The sequence below is a fragment of the Macrotis lagotis genome, chromosome 2, assembly GCF_037893015.1.
Source record: "Macrotis lagotis isolate mMagLag1 chromosome 2, bilby.v1.9.chrom.fasta, whole genome shotgun sequence".
NCBI lineage: Eukaryota > Metazoa > Chordata > Mammalia > Peramelemorphia > Peramelidae > Macrotis > Macrotis lagotis.
Genome location: NC_133659.1, coordinates 251,103,774 through 251,129,273, shown reverse-complemented (window position 1 = coordinate 251,129,273; position 25,500 = coordinate 251,103,774). Strand labels below are relative to the sequence as shown.

General features: G+C 33.2%; 1 protein-coding gene and 1 long non-coding RNA gene across 4 annotated transcripts in view; one reads left to right on the top strand and one right to left on the bottom strand.

The window, feature by feature from the left end:
- The window catches only part of LOC141514700 (coiled-coil domain-containing protein 91-like), a 500,695-nt gene that overhangs the window by 153,695 nt on the left and 321,500 nt on the right, over positions 1-25,500 (bottom strand). The window contains exon 3 of one of the 2 annotated variants that reach the window (XM_074225709.1): positions 11,738-11,825. In XM_074225709.1, coding sequence (XP_074081810.1) covers positions 11,738-11,825 — 88 coding nt within the window. Of the gene's footprint in view, positions 1-11,660; positions 11,826-25,500 lie in introns of those variants that run through there. The other variant, XM_074225708.1, reaches the window with a different exon arrangement.
- Positions 1-25,500, top strand: part of LOC141514702 (uncharacterized) — a 344,275-nt gene that overhangs the window by 95,360 nt on the left and 223,415 nt on the right. For both annotated transcript variants that reach the window (XR_012476086.1, XR_012476087.1), the window contains one exon: positions 11,744-11,844. This is a non-coding gene — a long non-coding RNA (uncharacterized LOC141514702). The remainder of the gene's footprint in view (positions 1-11,743; positions 11,845-25,500) is intronic.

Here is a 25,500-nt window from a genome sequence, read left to right as displayed (position 1 = left end):
AAATCCATCTGGAACTGAGAGACTTTTCCTTAGGGAGTTTATTAATATTTCTTCAATTTCTTTTTTTCAGAAATGGGATTATTTGGGTAATTTAGTTTTTCTTCTGTTAGTCTGGGCAGTTTGTATTTTTGTAAATATTCATTCATTTCACTCAAATTATCCAATTTATTGTCATACAATTAGGCAAAGTAGCTCCAAATTATCTCTTTAATTCCTCCTCATTGGTAGTTGGTTAACCCTTTTTCATTTTTGATACTGGTAATTTGGTTTTCTTCTTTCTTTTTTTAATCAGATTAACCAGTATTTTATTGGCATTTTCATAAGACCAACTCAGTTTTATTTATAAGATAATGATTATCTTGCTTTCAATTTTATTAATCTCTCTCTCGATTTTCAGAATTTCTAATTTGATATTTACTTGGGGAAATCATTAATTGATTCTTTTTCTAGTTTTTTTGGTTGCATACTAATTCATTGATATCCTCTTTCTCTACTCTATTAATATGGGCATTTAGAGATATTAAGTTTCCCCTCAAAACTGCCTTGGCTTCATCGCATAAATTTTGGTATGATGTCTCATTATTATCATTTTCTTGCATATAATTATTGATTATTTCTATTATTTGCTGTGTGATCCACCCATTATTTAAGATGAAGTTTTTTAAAATCCAATTAGTTCTGGTTACCTTTCCATGACCCATTATTACATGTAATTTTTATTGCATCGTGGTCTGAGAAGTATATATTTATTGGTTCTGCCTTTTTGCATTTGATGATGAACTTTTGTTTAAGGATATTTAAAATTTTCTCCATCAAATCTAAGACCTCTAAGAAAACAATATTGAAACTTTTTTCTCTACTTCTTTGAATTTCAAATGAAACTAAATTCTGTAGCATGAAAAAATTCTTATTTCAGTGAATAATCTTATTTTATTATAATTATCTTATTATAATGGTTATTTTCATGCTTTTAATATTGAAATTGTGTCCTGTTCCTAAAAAGCAATCTTATATAATGAACATTGCCTAATGAGAATAATTTATTTTTCTTTCTGAAATAAACAATGAATAAGGATATAATTTTGTAGTCTTAAGTATTTTTAAGCCTTTATATTTTCTTTTTTCTTTTTTAAATTTATTTTTATTAAAGATATTATTTGAGTTTTACATTTTCCCCCCAATCTTGCTTCCCTCCCTCCCCCCCACAGAAAGCACTCTGTCAGTTTTTACTTTGTTTCCACGTTGTACCTTGTTCCAAATTGGGTGTGATGAGAGAGAAATCATATCCTTAAAGAGAAGAGAAGTCTAAGAGGTAACAAGATCAGACAATAAGCTATATGTTTTTTTCTAAATTAAAGGGAATAGTCCTTGAACTTTGTTCAAATTCCACAGCTACTTATCTGGATACAGATGGTATTCTCCTTTGCAGACAGCCCGAAATTGTTCCCGATTGTTGCACTGATGGAATGAGCAAGTCCTTCAAGGTTGAACATCACTCCCATGTTGCTGTTACAGTGTACAGTGTTTTTCTGGTTCTGCTCATCTCACTCAGCGTCAGTTCATGCAAATCCCTCCAGGTTTCCCTGAAATCCCATCCCTCCTGGTTTCTAATAGAACAATAGTGTTCCATGACATACATATACCACATTTTACTAGGCCATTCCCCAATTGAAGGACCTTTACTGGATTTACAATTCTTTGCCACCACAAACAGGGCTGCTATAAATACTTTTGTACAAGTAATGTTTTTACCCTTTTTCCTCATCTCTTCAGGGCATAGATCCAGTAGCTGTATTGCTGGGTCAAAGGGTATGCTCATTTTTGTTGCCCTTTGGGCATAGTTCCAAATAGCTCTCCAGAATGGATGGATGAGTTCACAGCTCCACCAACAGTGTAATAGTATCCCAGATTTCCCACATCCCTTCAAACAATGATCATTATCCTTCCTAGTCATACTGGCCAATCTGAGAGGTGTGAGGTGGTTCCCCAGAGAAGCTTTAATTTGCATTTCTCTAATAATTAATGATTTAGAACATTTTTTTCATATGGCTATGGATTACTTTGATCTCATCTGTAAATTTCCTTTGCATATCATTTGACCATTTGTCAATTGGGGAATGGCTTTTTGTTTTAAAAATATGTCTCAGTTCTCTGTATAGTTTAGAAATGAGTCCTTTGTCACAGTCAATAGTTGTAAAGATTGTTTTCCAATTTACTACATTTCTTTTGATCTTGGTTACATTGGTTTTATCTGTGCAAAAGCTTTTTCATTTAATGTAATCGAAATCATCTAATTGGTTTTTGGTGATATTCTCCAACTATTCCTTAGTCATAAACTGTTCCCCTTTCCATAGACCTGACAGGTAGACTAGTCCTTGATTTTCTAATTTGCTTATAGTATTGTTTTTTTTATGTCTATGTCCTGTAACCATTTGGATTTTATCTTGGTAAAGGGCATGAGGTGTTGGTCTAATCTAAGTTTCTTCCATAATAACTTCTAATTTTCCCAGCAATTTTTATCAAAGAGGAGTTTTTATCCCAATGGCCAGACTCTTTGGTTTATCAAACAGCAAATTACTATAATCATCTCCTGCTTTTACACCAAGTCTATTCCACTGGTCCACCACTCTATTTCTTAGCCAATACCAAACAGTTTTCATGACTGATGCTTTATAATATAATTTTAGATCAGGTAGGGCTAAGCCACCTTCTTTGACACTCTTTTTCATTAAGCTCCTGGCAATTCTTGAATTTTATTTCTCCATATGAATTTACTTACAATTTTTTCTAACTCATTATAGTAGTTTTTTGGAAGTTTGATTGGTAGGGCAATAAACAGATAGTTTAGTTTTGGTAGAATTGTCATTTTTATTATATAAGCTCTAGCTATCCATGAGCAGTTGATATTTGCCCAGCTATTTAAATCTAATTTAATTTGTGTGAGAAGTGTTTTAAAATTGTTTTCAAAAAGATTCTGAGTCTGTCTTGGCAAATCGACTCCCAAATATTTTACACTGTCTGAGGTTACTTTGAATGGGATTTCTCTTTCTAGCTCTTCCTGCTGTTTCTTGCTAGACATATATAGAAAAGTTGAGGATTTATGAGGGTTTATTTTATAACCTGCAACTTTGCTAAAATTGCTAATTGTTTGCAGTAGTTTTTTAGATGATTTCTTGGGATTTTCTAGGTAGAGCATTTATGTCATCTGCAAAGAGTGAGAGTTTTGTCTCTTCCTTCCCAATTGTAATTCCTTTAATTTCTTTTTCTTCTCTAATTGCTGATGCTAACAGTTCTAATACAATATTGAATAGTAGTGATGATAATGGGCACCCTTGTTTCACCCCTGATCTTATTGGGAATGCCTCTAGCCTCTCCCCATTGAGTATAATGCTTGTTGATGGTTTCAGATAGATACTGCTAATTATTTTAAGGAACAGTCCATTTATTCCTATACTCTCTAGTGTTTTTAATAGGAATGGATGCTGTATTTTGTCAAAAGCTTTTTCAGCATCTATTGATATGATCATATGATTTCTGATAGGTTTGTTGTTGATATAATTAAGTATACTAACAGTTTTCCTAATATTGAACCAACCATGCATTCCTGGAATAAATCCTACTTGATCAAAATGTATTATCCTAGTGATGACTTGTAATCATTTTGCTAAGATTTTATTTAGGATTTTTGCATCTATATTCATCAAGGAGATAGGTCTATAATTTTCTTTCTCTGTTTTACCTCTTCCTGGTTTAGGTAACAGTACCATATTGGCTTCATAGAAAGAGTTAGGCAGAGTTCCATCTTTCCCTATTTTTCCAAAGAGTTTATATAGGATTGGAACCAATTGTTCCTTAAATGTTTGGTAGAATTCACTTGTGAATCCATCAGGCCCTGGAGATTTTTTTAGGGAGTTCAATAATGGCTTGTTGAATTTCTTTTTCTGAGATAGGGTTGTTTAGGTATTTAATCTCTTCTTCATTTAACCTGGGCAACTTATATTTTTGTAAATATTCATCCATTTCACTTAGATTATCATATTTATTAGCATAGAGTTGGGCAAAATAATTTTGAATTGCTACTTTAATTTCCTCCTCATTGGTGGTGAGTTCACCTTTTTCATTTATCATACTAGCTATTTGGTTTTCTTCTTGCTTTTTTTAATCAAATTCACCAGAGGTTTATCAATTTTATTGGTTTTTTTCATAATACCAACTTTTGGTTTTATTTATTAATTCAATAGTTTTTTTGCTTTCAATTTTATTAATTTCTCCTTTAATATTTAGAATTTCTAATTTGGTACTTAATTGGGGATTTTTGATTTGTTCTTTCTCTAATTTTTTTAGTTGTATGTTTAGTTCATTGATTTCCTCTTTCGCCAATTTATTCATATAAGCATTTAGAGCTATAATATATCCCCTGAGAGTTGTTTAGAATGAATCCCATAGGTTTTGGTATGTTGTTTCATTATTATCATTATCTAGGATAAAATGGTTAATTCTTTCTATAATTTGTTTTTTGGTCCACTCATTTTTTTAAATGAGGTTATTCAGTTTCCAATTTGTTCTGGGTCTATATCTCCTTGGCCCAGTATTGCATATGACTTTTATTGCATTGTGATCTGAGAAAGATGTATTCATTATTTCTGCCTTTCTGCAGTTGATCATTAGGTTTTTATGTCCTAGTACATGGTCAATTTTTGTATAAGTTCCATGTACTGCAGAGAAAAAGGTATATTCCTTTCTATCCCCATTCAGTTTCCTCCATAAGTCTACCATATCTAATTTTTCTAACAATCTATTTACCTCCCTAATTTCTTTCGTTTGTTTTATGATTTGATTTATCTAGATCTGATAGCGGGAGGTTGCTGTCTCCCACTAGTAGAGTTTTGCTATCTATGTCTTCCTGTAATTCTTTCAGCTTCTCCCCTAAGAATTTGGATGCTGTCCCACTGGGTGCATATATATTGAATATTGAAATGACTTTATTGTCTATGGTACCTTTTAGGAGGATAAATTTTCCTTCCTTATCTCTTTTAACGCTAGCTATTTTTGCTGCTGCTTCGTCTGAGATAAGATTTGCTACCCCTGCTTTTTTTTTACTTCAGCTGAAGCAAAATATATTTTGCTCCAACCTTTTACCTTTACTCTATATATATCTCTGCTTCAAATGAGTTTCTTGTAAGCAGCATATTGTAGACTTCTGGTTTTTAATCCATTCTGCTATTTGCTTACGTTTTAAGGGAGAGTTCATCCCATTCACATTTAAGGTTATGATTACTAATTCTTTATTGCCCTCCATGCTATCTCCATCTGTTTGTATTTTCCCCCTTCCCCCCCCTTTTATCCATATTCCCCAGTCTTTTGTTTCTGAAAACCACCCTCTTCAGTGTGTTTGCCCTCCTATATCACACCCTCCCCTTTCTTTCCCCTTTCCCTTTTTCCCTTTTCCCTTCCCTTCCTTTTATTATTTCCCCTTATTTCCCCCACTCCCCTTCCCTTTCTCCATCCCCCCTCCCCTTTTCCCCTTTTAATACTTGAAAGGTTAGATGTTTTATAAGTTAACTGAGTATGTGTAGGTTGACTTGAAGCCAAGTCTGATGAGAAGAAGATTCAGGTGTTTCTCCTCTGCTCCCTTTTTCCCCACTATTACCATAGGGTTTTTGTACCTCTTAGTGTAATGCGCTTTACCCCATTCAATTGCCTCCCTCCTGCCGTCTCTTTCCTGTCCCCCTTTTTAGGGCAGTAGTGTATTTTTTTTAGATCATTCTATCTAAGTCATAGAAAATTCTGAGTGTCTGACCCTTCTAGTTCTGTTTATTCTATCAAATAGAGTCTAAATTCCTGAGAGTTATTAGATCTTTCTCCCAAATGGGGTTGAAGCCAGTTACATCCCATTAGATAGTAGTCTCATGGATAGGTCATGAATGTTCATAATTTCTGGCAAAGTTAGAGTTACATTTATTGCATTTTTTTTCTTTTACCGCCCCCCCCCTTTTTTTCCCTTTTCATGTGTCTCTTGAACCTCCTGTTTGATGTCCATATTTTCTGTTTAGCTCTGGTCTTTTCATCAGAAATTTTTGGAATTCTTCCATTTCGTTAAATGTCCATCTTTTTTCCCTGGAAGAGTAGTAAGCCTTTATATTTTCCAGCAGTGATTTATGTATTCTTTCAGTTGATATTTTTTTCCAAGTTTCGAATGTTCAAGGAAATTTTCTTGTATTATTTCTTGAATTATGGTCTTCAGATTTTTAATTTATCATTTTTTGATCTATAATACTTGTGATATCTATCTACATCCTATCTTCAAGATTAGTGATTGTTTTATATAGATAGATGATAGATAGATAATAGATAGATAGATAGATAGATAGATAGATAGATAGATAGATTGCTTCTTTAAAATGTTATTACTTCTCTTTGGCTTCAGTACATTTTCATTGCCAGTCTGTTGTTCTCTTTTGTTTCTTTGCTAAGATCTGTTACTCTAGATTCAAGCTTTTCTCTTTTGCTGATTATTCCAGCAAGGACAAACTTCTACTTTCCTTTACTTCTTATGCACAGTGTGTTTATGTATGAGGTTAGTAAAGAGGTGAGCTTTATTGCTTGTTGTCTCAGAAAGTTGGAGTAAGCACAATTAAGAGGAAAAGGTTACTGTCAGAGTTTATGGCAGGAGCAGCAAGGGAATTCCTGAATGGATTTCCAAACCATTAAACTTGAGTGTCCTATTGCACAACCCAACTAGAATGCAGGAGTCTGTAGGAATGACAGTCTAAGTGTTTGAGTTGGTCTTCTCTGATATTAGTTAAATTGTTATTTCTTTTTTTTAGGTTTTTGCAAGGCAAATAGGGTTAAATGGCTTGCCCAAGGCCACTCAGCTAGGTTATTAAGTGTCTGAGGTCACATTTGAACTCAGGTACTCCTCACTCCAGGGCCAGTGCTCTATCCACAGCACCACCTAGCCACCCCCTCAATTGTTATTTCATTAAAATACTTTGAATCTTAGCCTGTGGAGATAGTTGCAATTATTTTATTTCTTGCATATTATTCATATATTGAAAGGGTTATGAAAATTAAGTTGTATATTTTAAATTTAAATTTGTAGTTATAAATATGGTCATCTCCTTGTGGCTGAAAATAGTGCACATTCACTATCAATTGCCTGACCCCAGAAGAGCCAAGTAGTCATTTCAAGATCATGATATTGGTTTAAAGGTGTGTTTCAAATAAAAAAAAATGTGTGCTTCAACTCTGAGGTACCATCTCACACTTAACAGTTTGGATAATATAACATAAAAGGAACATGTTGGATGTTGGAGGAAATATGGGAAAATTGGGACAGTAAAGCATACTAGTTATGAACTAATGTTTACAATAACTGGAGTTGTAAACTGATCCAACCATTCTGGAGAACAATTTGGAACTATGTTCAAAGAACTCGAAAATAGTGAATACTCTTTGATCTAGAAATGCCATTGTTAGTTCTATAGTCAAAAGACATTCATAACTTACATAATGATAGTGAACACAATCAGAAGAACACTGTACATAATAACATCAATGTTACTCAATGAAGTACTGTGAATGACAGTTTTTCTCAGCAATACAATGATCCAAGACAATCCCAAAGTATGCCTCCATAGAAAGAACAGATAATGTTTGAATATAGATTGAAATATGCTGTTTTTATTTCTTTCTTTGTCTCTCTGTCTCTCCCTCTCTCCTTCCTTCCTTCCCTCCTTTCCTCCTTTCCTTCCTTCCTTTCTTTCTTTCCTTCTTTCCTTTCTTCCTTTCTTCATTCCTTTCTTTTTCTTTCTTACTTCTTTCCTTCTTCCTTCCTTGCTTTTTTATTTCTCTCTCTTTCCTTCCTTCCTTCCTGTCATTCCTTCCTTTCTTCATTCCTTTCTTTCTTCTTCTTCTTTCTTCTTTCCTTCTTCCTTCCATCTTTTCTTCCTTCCTTTAACTCTTTCTTTCTTTCTTTCTTTCTTTCTTTCTTCCCTTTCCTCCTTCCATCCTCCCTCCCTCCTTTCCTTATCTTTCCTTTCCTTTCCTTTCCTTTCCTTTCCTTTCCTTTCCTTCCTTCCTTCATTCCTTCCTTCCTTGCTTCCTTTACTTCTAGTCTTCGTGTATGACATGGAAATGTTTTACATATTTGTTCATTTATTTATAACCTATATTTGATTGCTTATTGTCTTAGGGATGGAGGACAAAAGGGAGGGAGGGATAGAATTTTGAACTCAAGATTTCAAATAAAAATGTTAATGAATTGAAAAAGTAAAAGGTATGTTTCATGTTGAATTATAAAGAATAGGGTACAAGAGTACTCATAAAGAGATAGAAGAGAATGAGATTTGTGATACATTTCCATTAGAACTCTTCAAGATTTAGGAGGAAGGCAAAAAGACATCTGAATAACATGATTTAAGTTACCAAATAATGTGGGGAATCATAAGACCATGCTTATGAGAGTTCAACAGTAAGAAAAAATGCCAACTTTCTCACATTTTCTGACATCCTATGGATTTGAAAGTCATATCTTTAAGTCTCTGGAGAGCTTCTCTTGTGACCCAAGAACTGAACATGCATTTAGAACCAGGTCCTGTCTTGGGGGTGATAGTCCTTGGAGTTTTTATCCTGGGGTCTTTTTCTAGAAGAGTTCTGTGTATTCTTTCAAATATTATTTTGTCTACCTGAACTAGTATATTGGGACAATTTTCCCTGATAATTTCCTGAAAGGTATTTTCCAAGTTCTGTTTCTTGATCTAGGCTTTCTGGTAGACCAATAATTTATAAATTATCTCTTATGGATCTATTTTCCAGGTCATTTGTTTTTCCTAAAGAAACTTTTATGAGTTTTTTTCAATTCTTTTTCAACCTTTTGATTTTGTTTGATGTAATTTTGATGTCTCATGGATTCATTAGTTTCTATTTGTCCAATTCTAATATTTAGGATTTTATTTTCTTCAGATAACTCTTGTCCTTCCTTTTCCAGTTGGTCAATTTGAGTTTTAGATGAATTGTATTCCCTTTGCAGTTGATTTTTTTTAAGTTTTCTATGAGTTTCATTCCTTTTCTAGTTGGTTGATTTTATTTTTTGAAGAGTTACATTCTAATTTAGCTATTTTTACATTTAATGGAGTTGACTTCTTTGGTAAATTTTTCATTCTTTTTTCCATTTTTCTTTTACCTCTCTTCTTTAGTTTTTTAAATTCTGTTTTAAGCTCTTCTACAAAGTTTTGGATTGAGTCCTTCATAGATTTCTTTGAGGCTTACCCTCTATGTAATTTGTCCCTTCTTTCTTCTTCTGTGATGGCATTTTTATCATCTCTATCTTCATAGTAGTTTTCTCTGGTTAGCACTCTTTCATTTTTGCTCTTTTTTGATTGTTGAATTCTGTGCCCAGGTATAGAGAGTATAGTCCACAGCTTTTTGTGCAAGGGCTGGGGTCTGATTCCTGAATTATCATTGGTCAAGATGTTGACTATGCAGAAGTTTTTTCCTCCTTTATGTCCAGGCTCAGCCTATGCAGTGGTTTGTCCTGAATTTTGTACCAGTGTTCTCAGAGGTCAAACTTTGTCTGGAGTTGGGACCCTCTCCTTTGGTTTGCTATCTAGTTGCCAGGACCTGTGCTGTTGTCCAGCTGCTGGGATCTGGGATGCTCTGTGGATGAAAATCTCCTGCTGGCATTCCTGCTCTCCTACCTGGCTCTCCTACCTCCCTCTTTTCCCTCAAGACATAGACCTTCACTGAAAATGCTTCAGATGTCTATAGTTGAAAACTTTAAATCCTTTTCTTTTCTTGGAATCTGTAGCTTTAGTTTCTGTGTAGAGGCTTCATTTAACATTATGTAAGGAAAAGCTCTGGGAGCATGCTAGATTCATGCTTCCATCTTGGCTCCCCAAACTTTTTCAAATTTTGTTTGATTCGTTAGATTGTCTTTCTTCCTAAAAGGTAAAAACATCATGTGTACAAAAATATTCATAGAGCCCTATTTGTGAATTGGAAATCGAGTGAATATTCATCAATTGGTGAATGGCTGATCAAATTGTGGCATATGTATGTTGTGGAACACTATTATTCTATGAGAAACCAAGAGGGCTTCAGAGAAGTCTGGAAAGACTTGCATGAACTGATAAGCAGAATCAGAAGAACATTATGCATCCTACCAGTAACATCAGGGTGATGATCAACCTTAATGGACTTGCTCATCCCATCAATACAGTAATCGGGGCAATTTTAAAGCACCTGTGACAAAGAATAGCATCTGTACCCACAGAAAGAACTGTGCAGCTTTTAAAGACCAAAGTCTATTACCTGCAATTTTCTTAAAGTGTCTTATGTACTACATAATTTTGCTATCTCTAATATTTATTTTCTTCTCAAGGAGAAAATTTGATTTCTCTCCCAACACATTCAATTTTGATCAATGTATAGCAAGGAAACAATGTAAAAGTTATCAGACTGCCTTCTGGGGGGGGGCAAGGGAAGGAAGGACCATTGTATATAATTGGAAAGCAAATAAAATATTAATTAAAAAGTTTTTCTTCCTCTCTGTCTCAGTATCTCTCTCTCTCTCTCTCTCTCTCTCTCTCTCTCTCTCTCTCTCTCTCTCTCTCTCCTCCTCCTCCTCTCCTCTCCTCTTCTCTTCTCTTCTTTTTTACTTATTAGACAATATATAGTAGGAGATGAGGATCATGGAAAAACATTAAATTATTAAAACATTAAATTAACTCTATCATGTAGATTTTATTGAGACTTTAGTTCAAGCACCAAGGAAATCACAAAAAGGAAAAGCATAAAACTTCATAAGTTTCCTCCAAATTACAGATATGTAATTAGGAATCTGAACAAATATGCCCAAAATATCCAGTGTGACTTGCTGAGATAGCATATATTTAACTATAAGGAGAATATAGTAAAAGTTATCATAAGAATACCTCCAAGGAAGCTGAATATGTATTTAGTAAAGTAAGCTCATTTTAATTGGATGCCATCATAAGACCCACCAAAACTGAGGTCTGTATCAAAGTTAATTGGTTCATGAATGTCAAGAGATTGGACTCTTTTCCAGGTAGGCTATATAAGCAAGATTTTTTGACCTTTTAGACCTATTAAGTCTTCTAATTTGGAAAATACTTCCAGTATTCTCTTGTATTTCCAGAAATATGAATAGTAGGAGATTTTTCTCTCCTTTCCCATATCCTGGCAAAAATAGCCATAAGAACAGTGAGTTGATATCTTTCTTCTCTGAGCACAGGTCAATTACTAATGGTTTTTAGAATGGACAATGTGGATACTACCTTCTGGTTCACTAAGTTCCCAGTGTTAGAAGCCAATTGTCCTATTGGAACTTGTTTCCTTAATATTATACAACTTCTCAAAGGAAAAAATGACAACCACCAAATTATCTGGTAGTAGAAGCATTAAAGAAAGTCATAGTCATATGCTGGCTGACCATAAATCTGGACTTCATGCTATGCTCAAACAAGTTAAGATTAAATTAAAAGTGAATTATGTTTATTGAGTAATTTTTACTCTTCTGGGTGAATAATAATGATTGTAATGAGCTAATTGTTAGATTTGATAATTCCTTTTTTGTGTTTTTTTCTTTTTTTGAGATATTTTTCATACTTGACATTAAATTCTCTTCTAAAAAAGTATTGGTGTGGTCCACAAAATTGCATCATTGTATGTTTCTTGATCCCAAGCCATGTTTTTCACTGGCAACCTTTATGCTTACCTTTAGCTTGAAGTCCCTGGGTTTTAGAATATCTCATCTTCAATTTTGGAAGTTGGAATTTCACAGAATTTTTCTGCCTTCTCATATTCTGCAAGAGATTTTACCATGTAAGTAATATGATGATTTTTTTATGCTCATCATTACTTTAAGTTGAAATGACACTCTTTACCATTGAATGAAAAATAAAACCAAATCTTTGTAAGGAGAATATGCTATTACTCTAAGGCTACAATTTGCTTATATTTTGTTTTCATTTATAGTAAAAATATGTAATTGCTATGATTCAACTCCTTTATTAATATTTTAATTGTCTCAAATCAAGTTACATTAATGTTTAGAGATATTTTTCAAGATGATGAGATTTTTCTTAGCTTTTCTATCTTCTTTCTGCTACTAACACTGAAGAGGTGGAAGAGGATCACACATTATGGTAGATCATTTGATATTTTTGTTTATTTTATATGTGGCCAAATAATTAATTCTCTAGAGGTTAGTCTAAACAAAATGACCTTCTCTATAGTGAGCTAGGCTATTCTTAGGACAATTTAAAAAGATGGGCACTAGGGGCAGCTAGGTGGTGCAGTGGATAGAGTACCAGCCCTGGAGTCAGGAGTAGCTGAGTTCAAATTTGGCCTCAGACACTTAAAAATTGCCTAGTTGTGTGACCTTGGGTGAATCACTTAACCTCATTGCCTTAAATTTTAAAAAAAGATGGGCATTGAGCCCATATTCTCAGACTTGTCCATCACAGAAAAGTAAATGTCAGAACATGTTGGTAAAGCCCTTTACTCTTCAGTGTGACTTCATTTAAAAAAAAACACTGGGAAAAGACTTTTCCTATAATTTCCATATATATATATATATATATATATATATATATATACATATATATTATATAATATATATATAAGGAAATTATCAGTGTTCAAGATGTGATATTTTTCAGATTCTTCAAAAATATTATTTAGAAAAAATATATTTTTGTTCTTAGCTAAAAGAAAGATGACAATTGAATGATCCCACAAAATGTTGCTTGCTTTAATATTTTAAGTTTCAGCTTTCTAATAACATGTGGCAGTATTTATAAGTTATCAAACTATAAGTACTTTATCATTGGTTTTAATATACCTTTTGTGTGGGAAAATAAATAGCTCTTTTATATCTGATTTACATGGCACATTGAGAATTCTTCCACTCCCTCTTTTTTGGGGAAGTCCCTTAGAATCAGTTTCACTTACATCAAATTCTAGGAAGTTTCAAGAGTTCTTCCAAAGCTCATTTTATTCCAAACAATATCCATTTGATTAGCTACAAATTCTTTCAAAGTTGGAGATGTGCTGGACATATATTAGGATTATATAGGAAGAAAACAGCTTTCTTGAAAACCCAGGAAGGAGGTGACTTCTCAGGCTTCATGGTACTCCATCTCCCACAGTTATATCTACTTGTAGATTTCAAGTGCATCTTCACAAGGAATATGGAACAATGTGGGAAGCAGCAGTCAACACGTATTCTTAATGCTCACCTACTTTTAATACATATTTCAAATATACTTGCAGTCCACATGACTCCCAAGTGCTGCCCAAACCAGATTAAATAATAATTGAGAAATATCTAACATTAAGAAAATACAATAAAATGTACATAATATTAATGTGATTTTCTAAGTCAATATGTACCCAACAGAAATTCTTATGTAAAGTTTAATGTTCTCATTTTTATTGGAGTTTGACATCACTGCTTTAAGTAAATTTTATATTACCTTTGTATTCATGTCTGAGAGATCATTGTACCATATCTCATAGCCTGTAATGGTTCACACAAGATACTTAACAGATTCTTAGGTAGCAAGTGACTGTCTTCAGTTTATTTCTTGTCTTGAATGCTTTGACACCATTATTTTATTCAGTGTTATTCATTATATAAAACTTTCAGAACTCTATTCATCTACATATATCTGATAATATATTTTTTCTAGTAAATAGTATTTTATTTTTTCAATTATATGTAAAGATAATTTTTAACATTCATTTTATATATAAAATATGAATTTAAAAAATTTTTCCCCTAAGCATATCTTTTTTCCTCCCTAAGATGGTATCCAATTTGATATAGATAATATATATGCAATCATGTAAAACACATGTTCTTATTATCATGCTGTGAAAGAAGAAATAGAACAAAAGATATATACTATGAAAAAATAAAAGAAAATAAAAATAGTATGCTTTAACCTGTAGTCAGACTCTATCTATTCTTTCCCTGGATGCAGATGTCATTTTCCATCATGAGTCTTTTAAACTTTTCTTGGATCATTGCATTGCTGACAAGAAGTAAGTCAATCATGACTGACTATTACACAATGTGACTGATACTGTGTACATTGTTCTGGTTATGCTCACTTTACATCAATACATGTAAGTCCATGTTTCTTATAGTACAACAGTATTGCACTACATTCATATACTGTAGTTGTTTAGTTATTTCCCCAATTGATGGGCATCCCCTCAATTTCTAATTATTCACCACCACAAAAAGAGCTGCTATGAATATTTTTATGCATGTGGGTTGTTTTCCTTTCTTATAATCTCTCTGTGGTCTAGTTTTACTAGATCAAAGATTATGGACAGTTTGATTCCCTCTGGGCATACAATATTTGAACTAATTATAATCGAAAGAAAATATATAACTCTAAAGGTGTTTTGACAGTCTCATAAGTAAAAAATGAACATTTTGAGTGGGAATGAAAACAGTATAACTGGCTTTGAGTTTATGATTCTACAAGTCCACATCAAACAAGAAGGTAGCATATGATTTTAAGTAACAAAAAGGGAAAGAGGATATACGTAATACATGCTAGAGTAGTTAGAGATCTCCATGGTTGGAGACAACTGCTTGCATGATGATGTCATGAAAGCAAGAGATAATCTGGACATTTAGTATAAATAGGATTTGGAAGAGTGGACAGAAGGGGAAAAAATAAGGTGTTTGTGGTAGGAGACAAGGTAGATAGATGAGTAGGATTGAGAATAGCATTAACAAAGGCTTAGGGCTGGGAGAATTTGTTTGGGAACAATGAGGAGACTGACATGGCTAGAGAAGAGGGATTGTTAAGGACATAATGAAGTAGAATGATATGACTGGGGAGGGCATGAGGGTAGTGGAAAGGCACTCGATTTGAATGAAAAGTTCTGGATCAAATAAGAATGGTGAGACCTTGGGCAAGTCACTTCAACACTGTGAGAATTAATGTCTCCTCTTTAAAATAGGAGGTTGGACAAGACAATATGTGAAAACATGCTAAACTCTCAATCCATGATCTTATCATATGATAGCTTTAGCAGGATCTGGATGCTTATTCATAATAAGCAATGAGAAAACACAAACTCATTACTACTCCAACCACCTTGAGGTCTTGAAAATAAGAGCATTTGGTCATGCCACAAACCTGGGTTCAGTTCATATGCCCCCCCCCCAGAGATGAAAGACTCTGTAACTCATTACTGTCCTTCATTATTCACCCCCCCACTGGTTTTTAATATTTGATGACAAAACGTACAGCAGAAATCAGAAAATTGTATTTTAGACACTACCAAAAATTCCTTCACAGTGCAAGTCACATGTGCCAACAGTGGATAAGACATGTGCCAAAGTCTACAGGCTCCTGGCACCAAAATGCTGTTTCTTCCAGCTGAGGAGTAATAATTTGACACCTCTGAAGCAGCAGGACCTCATACTCTGACAGCTACAGCCTTGTTCTACAACTCCAAACCATTCAAATATATAACAAAAATCATAGTCAGCAACATCCATACTGGATATTTCCCCCCATCTTAGCAGTTCTTTCTTGTCTCTGATGTGGGCACTAAGATATACTCTGTGGTATTACTGTTAAGCTTTTCATTTATTTTTCAATGCTTACCTACACAGAAGAAAACACTCCCTTTTAGATGCCAGTCCAAATTATTTGAGAATACTTTTGACAGTTTCCAAATAATTTAAAATGATACCTTCTTAACACCTTCTCAAAACACATATCTGACAACTAAGAGTAGAAAAGCATCACTTTAAGAGAATAATTCTATGAATGTGGATTTTGACCAAGAGTATTCATTTCTTCATTGCAATAACTTTCTTTTTAACCTAGGTTTAAGGAATATCTCATTGCTTTGAGCTATAAGGAACACTTCTGTTTATAAAGATCTTTAGTCCTTAGATTTCCTCTCATATTGCTTTGACTTATGAATTCCTAATAAAATATTTAACCATGCTATATTTTCATGCATGCATCCAGGTCTTCCAAAATTTTTGAGGATATGAATAAGTGGTTTCCCTTTGAAAAGAAATTGTAAAAAGTGATAGAATAGTAAATAGGCTTAGCACCACACACCAAAAACAGTACAGTGTATAGTACTGATACCCATCAAAGTGAATCTTGCAAACAATTGCTAACAAAAACAATAACTGGTGGGTATTTAAATTTATAATTGGGTAAAAATGTGGTATTTGTTCTTAATCCAGGGGAACTTCAGAGCATGACAAATAGTTGTGAGGAAAAGAAGGAAACCTGAATGCTCAAAGTATCCTGCTTTCATGTTCTATAATTCATAAAATGCCAGCATATAGAGCATAATTTCAAAGAATATTTAAAGCTTTAAATTAGAGGAATCTTTCAATCCTTCAATGTTTCAATTGCTTTAGCATGTCTCTGATGCAAATACTCCCTCCTTTGATACAGATGGGACAATCTTGCCATCTCATTCTGTTTAGTTCACATACAGGTCTTCTGCTGATTCATTTAATATTTTGTGGATGCTGGGGAGACAATCAGCCCATTCATTGGTTATACTTTGACTCTGCCTAATCTACCCCCTGTTTTTGGATAACCTTGTCCTTGATGATGTTTTTCATGTCAATTCTCATGCATAAAACTCCATTGGTAAATATACTGCTACCTGTTACATATGGTTTTCTGTATCTGTTTAATCATGTAATAAGAAAAATGCATTTCTAGGTAGCACAGAGGAGAGAGTGCTAGACTTGAAGTCAAAAAGACTCATTTAGACTTCAAGTCTAGCTGTGTGATTCTGGGCAAGTCACCTGTTTGCCTTAGTTTCATCATCTGTTAAATGATCTGGAGAAGAAAATGGGAAACCACTCCAGTATCTTTGCTGAGAAAACCCAGATGGGATCACAAGAAATGGACACAACTGAAAAATAACACATGATAATAGTAACATAAACAACTTTAGGCATATTTTCTCAATTGAATTTGCAAAAGGATCAAGCATCTTTTTCACAGAGATAAAAATTTTTAAATTCTGTTACAAAAGATATATCATGTTGCTTCCATTTTCTAAAACCATTATTATTATTAAATTTTACTTAAATCAGAATTAATCAAAAACATTTAGCACATGTACTACCTATATAACCTTGGACAAGTCACTTACTCTGTGTTCAGTTTTCTCAATGGAAAAAATGAAGAGCTTGGGGTAATTGACCTATAAGAAAACTTCAAATATTCAATCGATGATTCATATGCTTACATAAAACGTTCAACAACCCATTATTTCTTCAAGGTAAGTACTCACCTTGCTGATCATAATTTCTCTTGATAGAAAGTCTTTGAAAATTATGTAGCTGTCTCTCTCTTTTACAAAAACTACTGGGGAAAATTGGAAGTTAGTATGGAAGAAACTTAGATTAGACCAACACCTCACACCCTATACCAAGATAAGATCCAAATAGATACAGGATTTAGACATAAAAAACAATACCATAAGCAAATTAGAAGATCAAGGACTAGTTTACCTGTAAGATCTGTGGAAAGGGAAGGAGTCTATGACTAACGAAGAGATGGAGACCATCACTAAAAACAAACTAGATGATTTCAATTACATTAAATTAAAAAGCTTTCTCACAGACAAAACCACTGTAACCAAGATCAAAAGAAATGTAGTAAACTGGGAAACAATATTTACAGCTAATATTTCTGACAAAGGACTCATTTCTAAAATATACAGAGAACTGAGTCATATTTAAAAAAAACCCATTCCCCAATTGACAAATGGTCAAAGGATATGCAAAGGCAATTTACAGATGAGATCAAAGCAATCCATAGTCATATGAAAAATTGCTCTAAATCGTTATTTATGAGAAAAATGCAAATTTAAACTTCTCTGAGGTACAACCTCACACATTTTAGACTGACCAATATGATCAGAAAGGATAATGATCATTGTTGGAAGGGTTGTGGAAAATCTGGGAAACTATTACATTGTTGTTGGAGCTGTGAATTCATCCAACCTTTCTGGAGAAAAATTTGGAACTATTCCCAAAGGGCAACAAAAATGTGCATACGTTTTGATCCAGCAATATCAGTACTGGGTCTATACCCTGAAGAGATGATGAAAAAGGGTAAAAATATCACTTGTACAAAAATATTCATAGCAGCCCTGTTTGTGATGGCAAAGAATTGGAAATCAAGTAAATGTCCTTCAACTGAGGAATGGCTTAACAAACTGTGGTATATGCATGTCATGGAACACTATTGCTCTATTAGAAACCAGGAGGGATGGGAATTCAGGGAAGCCTGGAGGCATTTGCATGAAATGATGCTGAGTGAGATGAGCAGAACCTGAAAAACACCCTAACAGCAACATGGGGGCAATGATCAAGCTTAATGGACTTGCTCATTCCATCAGTGCAACAATCAGGGACAATTTGGGGCTTTCTGCAATAGAGAATACCATCTGTATCCAGAGAAACAACTGTGGAGTTTGAACAAAGACCAAGGACTATTAACTTTAATTTAGAAAAAAACTTATTACTGATCTTGCTATCTCTTGTACTTAATGTTTCTTCCTTAAGTATATGATTTCTCTCTCATCACATTCAATTTGGATCAATGTATACAATAGAAAAAATGTAAAGACTGACAAATTGCCTTCTGTGGGGGGTGGGGGGGAGGGAAATAAGATAGGGGAGAAATTGTAAAACTCAAAATTAATAAAATCTTTAATAAGAAAAAAGAAAATTATGTATCTTAAAAATTTATCATCTTGTGAAAAAAACTTTCAAATTGTAATAGGCTAGTCCTCAGATAACAGAAATCTAGTTGAGCAAGGCATCCATACCTTAAGTCTTGGACTACCATTATTACCACACTGCTACTGGTAGCCTTTGAAATCCTAGGTTCCTTGGCAAAAAAAAAGGAATTTTTCTCAGCTCCACTTTTCACTTTCTGGACTTTTTACATCTTTTCAGCAATAGCTTCTGCCCTTTCCTCTATTCCTGCCTACAACCATGATTTCATGAAGTGCTTAAGACATCTATTTTATTTTTTTTCCTTGCTTCATTCTTGACACTGGAGCTTTCCATCTTGCCCTCACGTGTGTCTCCTTCCCATCCTTTTTCATCTTCTTCTCAATTTCCTTTTATGTTTAATATTGCTTCATTAGAATGAAGGCTCTTCTATCTATCTTTCTTTTGATCTCTTTATGATAGGTGTTAAAGCAGTACTGCTTTATAAGTTATTATATACAAAATAATGATTATTTTATTTTCAAAACTAGCTTTAAATTTTCCTTTTATTTTTTTAATGCTCCAGTAACGGATAGTTTTCCCTGATACTATACATGCTCTATATGTGCTCTGTATATCTATCTTCCCATATGTCTCTCTAGTCTTTCTCTCAGCTAGATAGAAGAGCCTTCATTCTAATGAAGCGTTATTAAACAGAAAAGGAAATTGAGAAGAAGATGCAAAGGGATGGGAAGGAGACACACGTGAGGGCAAGATGAAAAACTCCAGAGTGTCAACAATGGAGCAAGAAAAAAAATGAAAATATATATTTCAAGCACTTCATGAAATCATGCTTGTAGGCAGGAATAGAGGAAGGGCCAAAGGGCAGGGGCACTACTTTCTTTGTCAGTGTCTGTCTCTTTTTATCCTCACTCTTACACAAGACATAGACACAGTTTTAAAAAAAAAATCATAGAAGACCATAGATCTGGCTCTCCATCAGTTCAACTCTCCCTGTTCTCCTCATTCTGATAATAGCCAGAGTCAAATATTGTGCATTTTCCTTTAAAATTCTTCTTTTACGTTTGTGTCCCAATTACCCAGTCACTTAAAAAAATAATTGAATAGAACATATTACTTCCCATCCTATGCTTATGGATAGTCAAGTTACCTGGAATCAGAAAATTAGGGCAAAAACGATTACAGATAGCCTGCTTAGTACAAATTTTTACATTTAGTGCAGTTCTTGGGAAAAGACTTCAAAAAGCCCAATTCTAAATCAGATTGATCCATTGATAAGACATAAAATGCCTGCTAACAGGTCTGTCTTGAATCTGATAGGGAAATGAAAGAACTCAAAGGTGAGAAGAAGATGAAGGTGGGAGAGAGATGGAAATAAACTTAAATATTTCACATATATAAGCTTGAGAAGCCAATAGCTCTAAATTGTCTTCCTAGTAGGGCAGCTATATGACTCAAGAGTAGTTAGATGCCTCAGTGGATAGTGCCAGATCAGGAGTCAGGAAAATAGAACCGTGTTGAAATCTGACCACAGATACATTTACTAACGAACTGTTTGACCCTGGACAAATCACTTAGCATTGAATTTGCTTTAATCTACCAGAGAAAGAAATGGCAAACCACTCTAGTATCTATTCCAAGCAAATGCCATGGACCACATTCTTTTTGATTCAGTCAAACTGGCTTTATCTCTGGTCCTCACATAGGCCACCCTATCTTTTATCTCTTCATCTTGACACTGACCATCCTCTGAGCTTAATGTGCATTTTCACATCACCTCCATGACACAGAATCCCTCACTTCTTTCTAGGCCCACTTACATACCCTTTTCCCTAGGAATGCTTTTCAAATTCCTACTCTCAAGCTGATTTCCTCCTTCTCTATCTTATATTTCTTTATACTTATTCAATACATACTTATATAAGCAATTATTGTCTTCCCCAACGGAACTCTTCAGAATTAGTATTTGCAACCCAATGTCCTAGTAGGACCTAGTAGGTGTTTTAAATAAAGGCTTTTGACTTATTAATTGATGTGTTGTAGAGGAAATTCTTACTCAGATCTGGGTTGGACTAAATAAAATAAAAAAACTAAGATATTAATGAATATTGATACTTGTTCCATTTAACTGTTAACATAGTTACAAAACAGTTGACATGAGAACATTCAGTACAATTGATATATTTTGCTTCCTTTTATCATCTACCATTCCCAATATATCCTTCCCTCTTTCTAGTGAACTATTCCTTGTAACAAAATAAAACAGCTTAGAACAACTGACCAATACATTAATAGAGTCTAATATTAGATAGCCATGTTCCAACCTGTTTAAGTTTTATTATCTCATGTGAAATTCTCAACTCTGCAAAAAAAAAGAGGGGGAGGGGAGGACTGAGAAATAAAGTGCTTTACCCATGATTATGCAATTTGGAGTTGTGGTAAGAAAGTGGCTAAAATGTCCGTATATTTTGTCCCAGAGATTCCACTATTATGGATATTCCTCAGGGAGGCAATTAATAGAAAGAAAGGTCCCACATACAAAAAACATATTTTAAGAATTCCTTTTAAAGTAGCAAAGAATATGTAAAAGGTTCTAAGTCCAATGCTCTTTCAGTAATGTTTCCTCCTCATCTTCAATGACTTAATAGTTGTTGAAAGCAGCAAGGCAACAAGGATGCTACAAAGTCAAAAGAAATCTCAAAGATACACAAGAAATAAAATGCCCAATAAGCAAAAAATGATTTTAACTGATATTTTTAAACTTTACCTACATTTTCTAATGCATCCCTGTCCCTTTCAGAGAGCCATTCCTCATAACAAAAAGGGAAAGAAAGTAGTTAAGCAATATCAATAGAGTTTACTATTAGTAGACTACTACCTCTATAAAAAAAAAGTTGCTGTCTCATATCTTTTCTTTGGAGCAAGTTTGGTATTATACTGATACAACATTCATTCTTTGTTGTTTTGTTATTCAAGTTATTCCCATTCCCATTTCTGTAGTCATTTTGTACACTATATTCTGCAGTCTACCACACTTCCAATGGTTCATATAATTCTTTTCATGTTTTTCATGCTATATTTCTCTTAAAACACTCTATATATGTGTCTTAAGACATAATATTATTCATGTACTACAGCTTGTTTAGCCATTCCCCTATTAGTGAGACTTTACTTTGTTACTAGTTTTTTGCTGTTACAATAGTAAAAAAGTGCTATTACAAATGTATTGTATTATGACTATTTTAACCAATTTCTTAGTATAATTCCAAATTGCTTGTGAGAATTATGATAAATAAGACAAATTTGCAACTCTAAAAAGAGTATTAGTATGACCATTTTTTCAGGAAATCTTCCAATATCAACTATCTAGAAATCTGACTTGTTTGATTTGCATTTTGTTATTATTAGTAATTTGGGGGGTACACTTTATGAAGCAACTTCTTTGGGTTTCTTTGGGAAAGGCTGAGCATCTGTTTGTTTTTATGTGGTTGAGTTTCAATAGTAATAATTACTGTATCTTTGAATGCTCAATAAATAGAACGTACTCTTATCTTCTTTGAAAGATTTTATATGAAAACCTGTTGCCTTTAATATGTGTAAATATATTGTCCGGAGCCCAATGTGCAAGTTTTTTCAAATGAACTTTATTTTTTTAGGAAATTATAAAGAATTCAATTCATTTCTTCTTATGTAGAGAAAATAGAATTTTTTGTTGAAAATACTTATAAAAAGGATATTATTGCCTATTTTTGGAGAATCATTGAATACATAGGCCTTTTTATTAAAAATAGTATTTCTCAGTACAAAGGTCATAGTGAAAGAAAATATCTTCTATTGGATAAAGTGTTCCTATATTTAAGAAACCAGTGAAAAAGAAATACTCTGTTACTAAATGGATAATAGCTTTTCTCTTAACCAACTGAGCAAAAAAAAAAAAAATCAAAGCAAAAGCTGCATAAATGGCAAGGTTTAAGTTGTACATCTGCCCTGTTGGCCAAAATATGAGCTGTCTGTATTCATGTAGAGATCTTTTCTTATTTCTTTTTCTTATGTTTATTGGTGGCTTTGCTGACTTGTTGGATTATTTACCTTGCATAATCTGAATACTCGAATCAGTTTGTGGAATATCATTAAACTGATATATATATACAACTATATATATATTGATATATATATAATTTGATATATAATATATATAGGTATATATATATATATATATATATATATATATATATATTTCCCTTCAAAGTATAAAGTATGCATCTGAATAGGTAAGAGATGTGTTGGCATGCAAATATTTTGTTTTGTTTTGTTTTAGTAAAGGGTAGGGAAATTTTCCCTAGTTCTTTTTAACTTTTTTTAGTGGAATAACAAAATGCATGAGGATCTCCCCAAAAAAGGATATGCCTAAGACAGTGTTGCTGAGGATTAGGTTGCTTGACCATTCCCAAATTACCATCTCTTAATAAGTGCATAGTGGCAGTTATTTACAATTTTTAATCAATTTGTGCACATGCTTCTCTCTCTCTCAAAGTATTTTTATATTTGCCTTGACAAAATATCTCTTCCAGACCTTAGCTAAGTAATGCCATGGAAGGGGAGACCAAAGTGTCAGAATTTCAATTGCCACAAACTGCTTAAAATCATTGACCTGAAGGATGAAAAATATCCTAGTACTAGAACAAACTTGAATCATAGATTTCCTCAGCACAGAAAGCTCGAAGAAAATATGTTAAATCCAGTGTCTCCAATAAAGGTCTCATTTATCAAATATATTTTTGAGAATTGAGTGACATTTATGAAAACAAGACTTATTCCCCAATTTACAAATGGGTCAATGGATATGAACAGGCAGTTTTCTGACAAAGAAATCAAAGCTATCTATAGCCATATTTCTTTAAAAAACAAACCTCTAAATTACTATTGATTAGAGAAATGCAAATTAAAATAATGTTGAGGTACCAGTCCACACCTATAAGATTGACTAACATGATAGAAAAAGAAAATGATAAATGTTGGAGGGATGTGGGAAAACTAGGACACTAAGGCATAGTTGATAGAGTTGTAAACTGATTTAACTAGTTGGAGAGCAAATTGGAAGTATGACCAAAGGGCTATAAAACTGTGTATACTCTTTGACTGAGCAATACAACTATCAGGCCTACATCCTAATGAATGTTTTTTTTAAAGGGAAAGAAATTTATTCGTACAAGAATAGTTATAATGCTATAATTTTTTGTGAGGGCAAAGAATTGATCATTAAGAGGTGTCCATCAATTGATGAATGGCTTAACAAATTGGACTACTTTAAAGCACTTTTACATATGAATTTAGGTAGCTTTAATTTCTTCTTCTGGAAACTACCTATTCATTAATCAATTGACTTGCATTCTTATATGTGCATATATATATATATATATATATATATATATATATATATATTTGTGTGTGCATTGTGTATATAATGTAATTGAATATAATTTGGCTTCTTTGATAAGTCCTTTGTAAGAGATAGTTGTTATAAAGCTTTTTTCCCAGTTTTCTGTTTTCCTTCTAATTTTGGTTGTATTGGTTTGAATTGTGAAAAAATTTAATATATATAATCAAAATTATCCATTTTACATCTTGTAATGGTCTCTATATTCTACTAGATCCTAAATTCTTCCATTACCCATAGATTTGATAAGTAAACTATTCCACGCTCTCATAATTTGTTTAGGATATCATCCTTTATGTGTATGTTGCTCTATATCTATTTTCTGCCATACTGTTTTCTGGTTTTCCCAAAAATTTTTGTCAAATAATGAGTTTTTGTCCCAAAAAGTCTTAATCTTGGGATTTATCTTGCTACCTAACCTATTCTACAGATTCACCATTCTATTTCTTAGCCAGTATCAGATTATTTAAATAACCATGGGGTATATGATTATGATTGAATGATATTATGATAAAAATGATAAGCAGGATGATTTCAGAAAAACTTGGAAAGTTTAATTGTTGTAAAGTGAAATGAGCAGAACTAGGACATCACAGTAGACATTAACAGCAATACTGCATGATCATCAACTGAACAATAAGCTATTCTCAACAATACAAGAATCCAAGTCAACTCTAAAGAATTCATGATAAAATGCTATCCACTTCCAGAAAAAGAACTGATGCTTTCTGAATAGAGATCAAACCATATTTTTTTCATTTTATTTTGTTATGTTGATTTTCTAGTTTTTTTACTTTTTCATATCTTTTACAACATGACCAATATGGAAATATATTCTGCATGATTGCACATATATAACCTCTATTAAATTGCTATATTAAATATCAGAGAGGGGGGCAAAGAGAGACAAATTGAAACTCAAAATCAAATAAAAATGAATTTCAAAATTGATTTTTTCATTTTATTGGGGAAAATATTATTCAAAAATAAATATTTAATTAAATGTAACAACATTGAAAAAAGCAGAGAAGGCCAGGGATCATATCGAAAGCTATGTTGACTTAGTGATCCATTGTTCTTAGCTCTGCTGGTCAATCAATTTTGGCAAAGGTGTCATCCAATCCCCTGATATTTGTCATTCATGCAAGTCATCCCCCTTTGTGGACTTTGTCCACTACTTCAAAATTGTCACATTCTTACTACCATGGGGAAGAACTGAGTTGCAAGAGTCCAACCTCTTTTGCTGAATTGACATCTAAATTGTCTATCTCTCTAAGTA